This window comes from Heteronotia binoei, chromosome 14 (assembly GCF_032191835.1).
Source record: "Heteronotia binoei isolate CCM8104 ecotype False Entrance Well chromosome 14, APGP_CSIRO_Hbin_v1, whole genome shotgun sequence".
Taxonomy (NCBI): domain Eukaryota; kingdom Metazoa; phylum Chordata; class Lepidosauria; order Squamata; family Gekkonidae; genus Heteronotia; species Heteronotia binoei.
Window position 1 is genome coordinate 27,678,109 of NC_083236.1, and position 12,692 is coordinate 27,690,800.

At 46.4% G+C, this 12,692-nt stretch overlaps 1 protein-coding gene across 1 annotated transcript in view; it reads left to right on the top strand.

The window, feature by feature from the left end:
* Positions 1-10,609, top strand: part of FHOD1 (formin homology 2 domain containing 1) — a 75,595-nt gene extending 64,986 nt beyond the window's left edge. Inside the window, exons 14-22 of the mRNA XM_060253950.1 lie at positions 473-625; positions 760-942; positions 1,339-1,458; positions 2,774-2,935; positions 3,045-3,235; positions 5,734-5,926; positions 6,531-6,690; positions 7,474-7,650; positions 10,102-10,609. Coding sequence (XP_060109933.1) covers positions 473-625; positions 760-942; positions 1,339-1,458; positions 2,774-2,935; positions 3,045-3,235; positions 5,734-5,926; positions 6,531-6,690; positions 7,474-7,650; positions 10,102-10,184 — 1,422 coding nt within the window. The 3' untranslated portion in view covers positions 10,185-10,609. The remainder of the gene's footprint in view (positions 1-472; positions 626-759; positions 943-1,338; positions 1,459-2,773; positions 2,936-3,044; positions 3,236-5,733; positions 5,927-6,530; positions 6,691-7,473; positions 7,651-10,101) is intronic.
* The last annotated feature ends 2,083 nt before the right edge of the window (positions 10,610-12,692 follow it).

Consider the following 12,692-nt stretch of genomic DNA (forward strand, 5'->3'; position numbering starts at 1 on the left):
ATAAAGGATAAAGTGTTTGGAACTTGGACCAGGGAGGATCTTCATTCAGTTCCACACTCAGTCATGACATTCTTTGAAAGACCCTGAGGAAATACTCATCTCTCCCTGCCTATCAGAAGGGGTTGGAAGGATGAAATGGCAGAGCCATCATATACTTGTCTATACCCCACTTTCCTCCCCAATGAGGACTCAAAGTAGCATACAACATTGCTCTGCCTTCCTCCACTTTATCCTCTTAACATCAATTCAGCGAAGTTTGTTAGGCTGAGAGAAGCTGCCTTGAGGTCACCCAATAAGCTTCCATGGCAGAGTGGGGATTCCAGCCTGGGTCTCCCAGATCCTAGTCCAACACGCTGAGTGCTGTACTGCACTGGCTCATGTATCCCAGTTTTGAGTAGAGAAGATGGGCATATAAATGTGTTGCAGTTTTGTTTATCTTTTGAATTGCAACCTCCTTTCTTCTCACCCCAAGAAAGCTGCCGATGGGAAGAAGGTAATTGTGGTCCTGGATCCCAAGAGGAGCAATGCCATCAACATTGGCTTGACGGTGCTGCCTCCCGCTTACATCATCAAGACCGCCATTCTCAACTTCGACGAGTTTGCAATCACGAAGGAAGGAATCGAGGTGAGGGCAGCTTGCTAGACTTCTGTCCTCCAGGCCATCAGGCAAGTTGGGCCAGGTGCTCAACCTTCCCGGCCGTCCCCCTCAAGGATACCCACTGGGTAGTCCTGACTTCTCTGGCTCTCCTGTCGTTACAGAAAATCATGACCATGGTTCCCACGGAGGAAGAGAAGCAGCAGATTCAGGAAGCCCAGCTAGCCAATCCTGATGTTCCCTTGGGGACAGCAGAGCAGTTCCTTCTCACACTTTCCTCGATCTCTGAGCTTGCTGCCCGACTTACACTTTGGGCTTTTAAGCTGGACTATGAGACCATGGAGCAGGTATGCTGTGAAGTGCACACACCCTGAAGACTGTGCCAGGAGGGTCCCACAGTGCTTTACCTTCTAAAGGGGAGGAGTCAATCCCCACTTGCAGCCCAACAGTCTTGCAAGAGAGCTTGAGCTTTTGTTAGAGAAGACTGTTGTTGATAGTCTGATCCAGAGACTGGTGGGCTCATCATGGAGCTATGTGAGGAGAGGCAGTCTTCCATTTGCATTCCCTATTAGGACCTAGCTTCAGGGCCTGCTGTGGTATATAAATGCACTTAAAGGCCTTTTTAAGTGACAAGCACGGTATTCCCCAAAGAATTCCCTTTCCAGTGACTGTAGGCCAGTGATTCCATATCCCGAAAAATGAAATGGATTGTCTTGTATTGCCTCTGTGTTGCTTCTCTGCAGGAAATTGCTGAGCCTCTGTTCGACTTGAAGCTTGGGATGGAGCAGCTGGCCAAAAACCAGACCTTCAAGCACATTCTTGCCACTCTCCTAGCCATGGGCAACTTCTTGAATGGATCCCAGGTGAGGAGTGCAGAAAGGCAGGGAGAAATCACAGAGGGGAGAGAGCCCCCTAAAGGGAGGAGTTCTGGTCGGCAGCCCGCTTTAGTGCCAGGGAATAGCCCCCAAAGCTTCCGATGAAGAGAGTCCTCCTTTTTCCGTCTCCACTTATTAATTGGTCAGTCTACATCTGGGACTGAAGCCCGAGTTCCTAGATCACACAGTGTGTGGTTTATGGGAAAGCCAAAGTCTACCAGAAATACTTTTGCATAAGCAAGCAAGGAAATCCTGTGGTTGGCTTGGTCTCTGCCTGGGCTGGTTGAGTGAGGATTTACCTCATTACGTTCTTAACTGTCCACTGTATGCTCAGCCCAGGGTAAAAATTCTCTCTGGGACATTATTTAATCTACATGCCTGGGCTGGATCTCAAAGGGCCATCTCTTCTTTATGGATATGCAGTAGCTAGTCAGTCCCTTGTCTAACAATTGACATCTCAGCTTCCAGTTCTGCCTGTTCACAAGCAAAGTCACATTTGAAAGCATGGGGTGGGTGAGGTATGACATCTCCAGACATTTAAGAATGGTGGCTTGCAGATCCAAAGCTGTAGAACTTATTTATTAGTCTGCCTTTCTTCCTAAGACTCAAAACAGATTAAATAGTGTAAGACAATACAATCAAGTAGTGCGACTCATCCAACAAGCAACATAATAGGGCTGTGTTCACAAAATAGGAACAATGTGAAAAAGAAAGTATCAGATGGGTTGTGGCATACAGTGCAAAGACTGGAATTACAGAAATAGAAAACAATGCAGTATAAGAGCAAGATGCTACGTACAATAAACAGGAATAGAGTTCAATCCTGTTCCTGTGCCTTTCATTCATTAAGAACATAAGAGAAGCCATGTTGGATCAGGCCAATGGCCCATCCAGTCCAACACCCTGTGCCACACAGTGGTCAAAAAAACCCAAGTGCCATCAGGAGGTCCACCAGTGGGACTAGAAGCCCTCCCACTGCGCCCCCCCCCAAGCACCAAGAATACAGAGCATCACTGTCCCAGACAGAGAGTTCCAACCGTACGCTGTGGCTAATAGCCACTGATGGACCTCTGCTCCATATGTTTATCCAATCCCTTCTTGAAGCTGTCTATGCTTGTAGCCACCGCCACCTCCTGTGGCAGTGAATTCATTATACTACAGCCTTGTTTCCTTTATAGAATTTTTTCCCCCTTGTATAGAGAGCTTAAGAATATTTATTTATATATTTGATTATTTAATTTATACTCACCTTTCTTCCCTGTGGGGACCCAGAGTGGCTTAATGTCATTTTCCTCTTTTTTAGAGTCGAGCGTTTGAGCTGAGCTACCTGGCAAAGGTGTCAGAGGTGAAGGACACAGTGCACCGGCAGACCCTGCTACACCACCTGTGCCACAACGTGGTGGAGAAGTTCCCAGATACGACTGACCTCTACTCTGAGATCGCTGCCATCACACGCTCAGCCAAGGTGAGGTGTGGCTTTTTCTTCTTTCCCTTCCCAGGAACCAAGACTGCCCCTCAGACCAATGACATGAGCTTCTGGGATGGCTAAGGAGGCCTTATTCTGTTTCTCTTAGGTTGACTTCGATGCACTTTCAGAAAGTCTAGTCCAGTTGGAGCAACGGTGCAAAGCGTCGTGGGATAGCTTGAAGGCAATCGCCAAGCATGAGACAAAGCCTGCTCTGAAGAGCAAGTTGCTGGACTTCCTACAGGCCAGCACCCAGAAGATCATCATCCTCAAGACCGTCCACCGGCGGGTGTTGAACAGGTCTGTGTGCTTCTAGCAGGAGGTATGCAGACCTGCAGCCTCTTACTTAGTCTCTTCGCTGCAGACTCTTTGCTGTGGAGCGAATTTGAACTTAGTGAAACCTGAGACTATACCCAAGAATGCAAACATTATGTCAAAAATATACTCAATAAATTTTAGTGGTATTTTTTGGTAGAGAGATTTAGACTTTCAGGTTATCTGGAAAGTTTTGGCTAGGAAGCAAAGAGGAACAGGGCAGGGACTTTGGGGATGGGAGCTGTAGTCGCAAACGAGGAGCTAAGCACTGAAGACTGAAGTGTTATTTATGTTCACTTCTTACCCTGCTTGGTTTGAAAATGCAGAATGGTGTAATAGCTAGGATGTTGGACTAGGATCCAGGTTTGAATCCTCGCGTGCTGTGGAAGCTTGGGCCAGTCATGCTCTCTCAGCATAACCTATCTAGCAGGGTTGTTGTGAGGATAAAACTGAGAACAGCGCTGTGAGCCACTTTGAGTCCCCGTTGGTGAGAAGAAAGGTAGGATATAAACAGATAACAGTAAATGAAATGTATTTTTAGATACCTTACAGATAAAGAAGCCCCCTGAAGATTCAATTCTGGATTCCCTTAGAAAATATGTTAGGGTTCTGTGTAAATTTTGCATCCTGAAATATCTCCATATATTTTGATTATGCAGTGAAGAACCTATTGAAGAGGGAGGGGTTACCCTTAAAGTCACAATGTTCGTATAATCAGTTGTTATCAGTAGCAAATCCAGATTCCCTTTAAGCTGAGCTTTCTCACAGTTTTTTGGCCTCTGGCTCACACATTTTTGCCTTCAGGAAAAATAGCCCCAGAGCAAGCTAATTTATTCAGTAGCTCATAACTTTAATACCTGTTGCTCACAAAGTAGAATTTTTTGTTCACAAGACTTCAAAGCTTAGAGGGAGTATTGATCCCCACCTCTTATTCCTTGCTGAAGATGTAAGACTTTAGAGAGCTGCCTGTTCATTTTGTGAGTGGCTTTGGGAGTAATGAATGAATTGTCTGCCAGCTGCAAAGGTTCCTAGAATTCAGAGATGAAACTGCCATTTGGTGCACAGTTGAAAGCTTTTTCTGTATCTAGAAGCATTTAGGTGCATTTCAGTATCATCACAATCAAGGTCATTAATCATTTTCCTTAGATCAACAAATTTTGACTGCCTGATTCGGTCTTCACTTACACAGTTCGCAGTGAAGCCGATTCAACTTAATGACCGGTGCATTGATGAATATTTTATAATCTTCAGCAAAAACAGTAAAAGGAAGTTGATGCAGGATCTTCACATTTTTTCATGAATTACAGACCACCTGGTATCATTCCAAAAATCTGAAAACAGCAAAGCTTAACTACTTGTGGAAAAGACCAATTAAAACTATTCCAGACTATATATGAAAAAGGTTTTATAAATCTGAGGGTGTCAGGTGATTTAGCTGGAACTTGAGGGCACCCAATGAAGCTGATAGTGCGTTCAGGACGAACAAAAAGAAACTCATCCTTAGCAAGTAATTAAAATGTGGAATTTGCTGCCAGAAAATGTAGCGAGGGCCACAGAAACAAACTGTTTAAAAAGGGGATTGGATAGATTCATGGAGGATAAGTTTATCAATGGCTACTAGCCATGGAGAAACCTCCACATTCAGAGGCACTGGACCTCTGAATCCCAAAGCCAGGAGACAGCAACGGGGGAAGGTCTCAGCCTCTGTGCCCTCCAGAGGAACTGATTGGCCAGTGTGTGAGACAGGATGCTGGACTAGAGGGACTTTTGGTCTTTTATGTTCTTAAAGTGCTATTGGAGTCAAGTCTAGCTCTGTATGAAGGAATACCTTTTTCTTGGAGGTAGATCTGAACTGAGCAGAACATTCACTTTGTGTTTTTAAAAGTTTTTTTTCTTTCTCTTTGGACAGAGAATGGCCAGGAAGAGGGAAGTCAGTTTCCAGCTTTCTTTCATACATATGCTAATAGCTCTAGCAGGAGAGACAATGGGTGGGTCAAGCTCCACACACACCCTTCTCCAAGCAGGGAACAGAGATTTGGAGAATTTAAGATTACAGAGGCTCAAGGAAGAATCTCCAGGAAAAAACTTTTGTGGCCCAGCCTGACCTGGTCAGTGGGTGGGGAAAAGAGAGGTGATAAAACTCAGGGGAGCAAGGAGGAAAGTATCTATTTTGTACTGAGTCTATCAGAGCAGACAGAACTCTTAACTGAGGTCTGGAGGAGGTGCCATTGCCAAGTGCTGGCTTAGAGAGCTGCAAGGTTATGGCAACTCTGTAGAGACAGGTTCGGCCAAGAGAGAGAGAGAGACAAACTGACTGACAGAAGGTCTTCCAGTGAGTTTTATAGCTCAACAAAGATATTAATCCAGGGTTCCTGTGTCCCAGTATAGCAATTTATCTGGCATACTTGGGGGGGAAGGTAATAACAAACCAGGTCCAATCTGTATGGTACAGGCCTGCCCATGGAATCCTTATTTCCCTGTAGATTTCGCTCCTTCCTCCTTTACCTGGGTTATGATGTGCATTCAGTGCGAGATGTGAAGGTCACTGGATTCTGCCAAACCCTTCGGGAATTTGCCCTGGAATACCGCACATGCCGAGAGAGAGTTCTGCAGCAAAGGAAGAAACGGGCAGCATACCGGGAGAGGAACAAAACCCGTGGCAGGATGATCACAGAGGTAACTCAGCATAGTCTCCCTGTCTTTTTCCTCTTCCCTTGATCCAGCTTGATTTTCTAAGCCATACTGAGGCCCCCTAATGTGCTGTCTGATTCCTGCGCTGTGGGCTTGGATCTACAGTTTGGTGTGGTGGTTAAGTGTACAGACTTTTATCTGGGAGAATCGGGTTTGATTCCCTTCTCCTCCACTTGCAGCTGCTGGGATGGTCTTGGGTCAGCCATAGCTCTTGCCTGAGTTGTCTTTGAAAGGGCAGCTTCTGTGAGAGCCCTCTCAGCCCCACCAGCTTACAGGGTTGTCTGTTGTGGGGGGAGAAGATCTCTCTGAGGCTCTAATTTTGAGAGAAGGGCAGGGTATAAATCTACAGTGGTCTTCTCCTCCTCCTGGAGGGAAGCATGGGAAGCCAACATCCATGTGTCCTTGCAAGGGCAGCTTCCTTCTGCAAACTCAGCACACAGTCCCTGCCGATGTATTTATGCCCCGCCAATGTATTGGACACTAGTCAGGGCTGGCAGGAGATTGGTGTTTGTGTGTGTGTGAACAGTGGAGGCACCTGTGAAAACTGCCACCTGGACGCTCCTCTTGATAACAGCTTTTCTACTTGCAGATGGAGAGGTTTGCCAGTGTCAGCCAGCCTGAAGCAAGCCCTGTGCCAGCTGTGCTGTCGGCCAGTCCAGAGCTGAAGGCTGATGAAGGCCATGAAACCATGACCAACGTGCTCATCTCCCCTGCAGAGCCTTCTGGCCGCCGCTCTCGGGCCAGCAGAGGTAAGGGGGAAAACCAGCACAGTTTTTCAAACAAGAAGTGGGAGCACAGATAGCAGCCTGCCCTCACTCTGCTCTTTGACATCTCCACAAAATTTGCCCCTCTCTGCTCTCCCTCTTTTCTAATTGTTGTTCTGGAAGCCGGGCCTGGACTTCATTGCAATATGTTTTGAATATACAGTGACCATGCTTGGGTGACTTCAGTTTCATCTTTCTCCTAAGAGCAACTAAAGGAGGGTTCTGGGATGCACACCAGATTTCCCTGGGCTAGAACTTATTATGTAGACTTGGATGTCCGTTCCTCTTTCCCATGATGACCCATCCACGGTTGCCATGACCAACCTGCAAGGGTGTCACTCCATGCTTGGGAAAACAATAGAGGGGATCTTCTCAATGACATTCCTACTTCTTCTCGTGGAGACCTGCTGAAGCTCCGCCTTTTCCAGAAGCCATTCCGAAATGTAAGCTGCTTCTGCATTTGAGTAATTAAGGAAACTGCTAGCTAAGGGGTCATGACAGATTACTATTCAGGGCTTGAAAGGGGGATGGGCTGGGGCTTGTGTGTGGCCAGCCAGGATTTTACCTCTGACATTTGATTTCAAGATGAACGCTAAGGCGGGTCCACCAGTCCTGGTGCCTTCATTTCCCCTCCTTGAATTTGCCTCCTTGAGATAATATCTTGTGTAAACAAGCGTTAAAATTAGGTCAGGAGCCCACATTTGGGGAGCTGAGATTTGCTCAGGGTGGGGCTCCCACAGTCCTTAGACAGTCCAGTTTTTGTTCTAGGTGTTGGAAAGCACACCCCACCCAGTGCCCTGCCTCCCCAGGATGATGTGTCCGGCTCCCCAGAAGATGCCTCAGAAGAGATCATGGATCGCCTGGTGAAGTCTGTCACGCAAAGCACTCCACCACGGCCAGGAGCCGGGAAGGAACGCAAGCGCTCCCGGGTGAACAGGAAGTCCTGTAAGTACTTGTCCTCTGGGTTGTGTCAAGTCCGAAGATTCAATAACAAGTCATTGTTGATACAAAGAAACTGCTTTATTGATACTGGTACTTGAGGATAGGCCAACATTGAAAGACTAAAGAATAATCTGTAAAGGCATTGCATATATGGGACACTTCAAAGGGATTCCTAAAGGGGGAGGATTATGCAGGGCACATTCACACATTGATGTTACCAACTCGTTCTCAGGCTTGCATGGCCTTGATCGTAGCAGGCTCCTGACTCCCTTCTGAGAGCCAGGCCTGAGAAAGCACAGATAAGACTTTCACATCTTTCCATTTCAAAGCAAGGACACTCACTACAGGAAGGGAGGAGTAGGGAAGGTACAAGCTAGCAGCAATTGAATATACTTTGGTTCTACCCAGAATGCTCTTTGACTGAGCCAGAGTTACATACAGACTTGACAGGTTGAAGATGCTGAGGGAAACCACGTTCTGCACCAGATAAAAACTGAATTCTGCAACCAGTAGGACCAGCAAAATTGGATCAGTGAGCTTTATATTGCTTTGATTTTGCTGGTCAGAGAGCTACAGTCCTGTCCATATCCAGAAATCATATTCAGCTGCTCCTGTTCCTTCTGAGACTTCATGGCCCACATACTTTCAAACATCTCATACATGAGGACTTGCCTTAAGGTTTGGATTTTCATGAGAAAGGATTCTTTCCCCAACACTCCATGGTGATGTTGCTCTTTTTTCACTTGCTTATTTCCAATTTATTCTGAACCTCTATCTCAGTCCTTTCTCTGCTTTACCCATCTTTGTTTCCTCGTCTTCCCACTCTCAGACTCTTGGTTGCTAAAGTGGAGGGGGGGGGGGGGCAGAAGAGCTGCAAGAAAGGAAAATCAGATACTTCCATTGGAATTATAATGTAAAATTCCCAGTTCAAGTGGATCTGCACATGTGCATCTAAACAAATACATTATACTGTTCTAGAAGTGGATGATACACTTGCAGACACCTTGAAGTGCAAAAAAGCTCATTTCTCTTACAATCAAAAGCAGAGAAAAGCATACGATGCTGCCTTCCCCTGAGAGAGCACCTCAGTCTTTCTACCCCAGTGTGCCTGCTCTGATTAGTGGTGACTGATCAGGTTCTGGCAGGGAGAGATCTGTCCCATCACCTACTACTCAAGCCTTTTACCTGGAGATGTTGGGGATTGAATTCTGAACCTTCTGCTCTCAGAGCAAGTGTTCTCTTCAGAATGCTGTTTGTGAAGCTGTTTGGTGAAGTGTCTTATAAATATTTTTTCTGCCTGGGGAATTATGGTGCACATACACAGCCCTAGAGATGCCATAGTGTTAACAAGTCTTCACTGGCTTGGGGGAGTAATAAGAATGATGTTGTAAGCCAGTTTCAGTTACCGCTGGGAGAAAAGCAGAGTATAAATATCTAGATAGTAAATCTTTGTTGTGCTTTAAGTTTTCGTCACCTAGAGGGAAGCTGAACTGACAATGGAATAATTTTTCTTGTTCTTGGTGTTCTTCTGAACTTTGGCAGAGATGCGCTTGCTTCTGTTGTTGTTAATTGCCCTATCCCAGCTTACACCAGGCTCTGGGCAGTGTACAACATGTATTACAAAACAGCATACGAGTTAAAAACTAACATAACAATTTCAATTTAAAAAATCATTTAAAAACCCAGGTGACAACCTATGGGTTGGACTACCAGGGCATTATCTTGCGGGGGGGAGGGGTTGGGTGGGAATGGACTTACAAAGCATCTGAGGTGGTGGAAAAGGGAAGGTGCCAGCTGAGTGGCAAACCATCACTTTCCTCAGCCAAAAGCCTGGCAGAACAACTCTGCCTTACAGACGTTGTGGAATTGCATAAGTTCCTGCACGGCCCTGATGTTATCTGGCAGAGAGTTCAACCAGGTTGGGGCCAGAACCGAGAAGGCCCTGTCCCTGGCTGAAGACAGAAAGACCTCCTTAGGGCCAGGGATCACCAGAAAGTTGTTACTAGTAGAGTGTGGGCATAGCAGAGGAGACAGTCCTGCAGTCAGCTCAGCGTAACTTCTCTTGAGAGTGGTACACTGAACTTTTCTTATGTGGGAGAAGTGGGCAATGTATTTTTGTCCTTACAGATGGGCGCACCCTCTGAGTCGCCCTGGCAGGGAGTTCTTTGTGGCCAAGAAAGAGAGGTGCTATCTATTGTGCTGGAGAGGAGGCGGGTAAGGGGAATGCTGATTCTCTTCAGGATCAAGAGTTCCTGTCCCTTGATTGTTAGGGATGAGGTCAAGTCAGAATATCCGGGCTTGCCTTGTAAGGGTTGCTGAATTATACCAGAGCCTAGTAGCACCTTACACACCAGCCCATGCTCCGGTTCCGGGCCTGGCTTCCCTTGAACGTCCCCTGCAGTAGGGCCTTGTTTTCCACTCCCCTAACTCTTCCCCTGTTGTCTGTTTCCTCAGTGAGGCGCACCCTGAAGAATGGCCTAAGCGATGAGCTGGTGCAAGCCCTGGGCCTGGCTCAGGCAGCTGGAGTGGCTGTGTGAAGAACAGCCTGCGGAACCCAGAGGAGCCTTGCTGAATAAGGATACCGTCCGAGTAGGTCTGGCAGTTGGAGAGGGGAGGCAGGGCCTGCCAGATCAGGCAGTGGTTGCTAGAACTGCAGCAGGCCTGCCCAAATTGTGCCTTGAAGGATCTTGCCAGCGTGTGCCCTGCTTGTGTTACTTCACCCAAACCTGCCCTTTCTCCTTGGCTGATGGGTCAGGATGGAACCAGGTGGACTTCCTTAAGGAGAGGACGCACTGCCTGGCTGCAAACAGTATTATGTGTGTGTGTGTGTGTGTGTTTGGACTGATTCTGCCCAGCATGTGGTCTGGGTGCAAGATCCAGGGCCTGTGTTGCTTAGGAATTGGTGAGGTCATTGGTTTGAGAGTTTGGTGGCACTAAATAAATCAGATGACTTCTTACTTTTTCTCTCTTGCTTCCTAGTCTTTCTTCCAGTTCAGTGGGTTAAATTACCTTCAGCCTGTTCCCAACTGTTTATGCGGTGATTCCACCTTGTGAATTCAGAATGTTCTCTCAAAACAGAGGGCAAGCAACGTTTAAGCGTGAAATGGGAGCTCCTCAACCTGTTTTGCCTTGTACTTCCTGCAGAGGGCAGTGAAGGTCTAGCACCAACTTTTCTAGAATAGCCTTCCCCCCCCCATACCAGCTTTCATGGCTTAGTACATCTCTATTGTAGCAGTAGAAGACATGCAATTGAAACCCCACATATAGTTGTTATCCCCACAGACACACACACACACAGTTTCTAGTGACTTCTTGTTGGGAGCAACTAGCTCCCCCTTCTTTGTGTTCATTCCCAAATTGCCACTAGATTTTGGTGTAGTGTAATTCTTGGATCGGCTAAATTGGTGCCAGTTCAAAGGGAAGTTTGGGACAGATTCAACAAATGAGCAGCATTTCTCAAGAGAAGAGGGTGGTTTACCCTTCCCTGTTAAAGATTAATAATTTAACTGCTGTATAAATTATGTTGGAAAATCCTCCTTTGAAGTAGCCAATGATTGTGTCCCCTTTCCCCCATCTAACCACCAGGAATTTTGGAAACCTTAGTATAGGATTCTTATAATTTCCCTCAAGATTCCAAAACAAATACAAAAAGAAGGATACTCTGAACTTGACAAAACATACTGCCAGTACAGAAAGAAAGCTCACTTTATAGCTTTAGAAATCAGCACTTTATAGAAATGGTAAAAGTCATTCCATGGGGCATAGTAGCTTCTGTCCTACTGCTCTGCTAAGTAAAGTTTGACACCTTTCTCCAGTGGAAGAGCCACTTATGTTGAGAAAGGCTCCTGGTACTGGAATGCATTCCTCCAGCCAAGGAACAATATGAGTCAGGATATGCCAGTACGACACACCAAATATACCAGGTGTCCCTGAAAATAACCTTATGTAATCATACAATTGACACCACTTTAGTGTTCCAAAAAGAATATGTTGGCATAATGACCCACAGATAATTATGTGTCTGTCCTCATCTTCAAACATCTCACTTCCTCTTTTCAGGAAGTAGGTCAAAGCATTCAGCTGTTCCCAAAATTATACCTTATGTGCTACCTGGAGACAATTCATGACCTAATACATAGAAGCATAAAACCACTAAGAACTCTGCTAGATAATAATAATAATACATTTTATTTATATCCCGCCCTCCCTGCCGAGGCAGGCTCAGGGCAGCTAAAGCATCAATCAATATAACAGATTATACAATAATTTAAACAGTAGGTAACAATTAATTAAAATTCTAAAAACAGTAAAACAATAAAATTAACATCTTGGTGCTATTCCGACAGATGACAAATCATTTAAACAGTCTCTCAGTTTTTAGTCGGTGAAGGCTTCACCAAAGAGGATGGTCTTGCAGGCCCTGCGGAATCGGTCAAAGTCCCGCAGGGCCCGCATTTCCTCCGGGAGCTGGTTCCATAAGTGTGGAGCTACGATGGAGAAAGCCCAAGTACGGGTACTCTGCAGCTTTGCTTCCTTTGGCCCGGGAATAGTCAGCAGGTCCTTCCCTGCTGACCTCACTGTATCCAATGTGATGGGCAGGTCCTGGCGGAGCGACGTGATTTTGTCCGCAAAAAATTTCGCAAAGGCCTCACAGCCTATTTCTAATTCTCTAACATTTGGTCTGCCTTGAGGCAGTGTGGTAAGATGTCCAATTATTCTAAACAATTGTGCTGGGCGCAAATTTGCAGACACAATCCTGGCCGCGAAGTAATCTTTCTTCGCGGCCTTGACTGCCATCTCATAAGACTTCATAAACGTTCTGTAGGATGTTCTCGTCGCTTCGTCACGAGTGCGTTGCCACTGCCTCTCTAGTCGTCTGAGCCCTTGTTTCAGCTGACGTAACTCCAAGGTATACCATGGAGCCAGCCTCACACGAGGGCGCAGAGGGCGTCGAGGTGCGATCTCGTTGATCGCCCTGGATAGCCGATCTTGCCAGGCATCAACCAGGGCGTCAAGGGAACCGCCAGTGGGCCAGGGATCCCGTA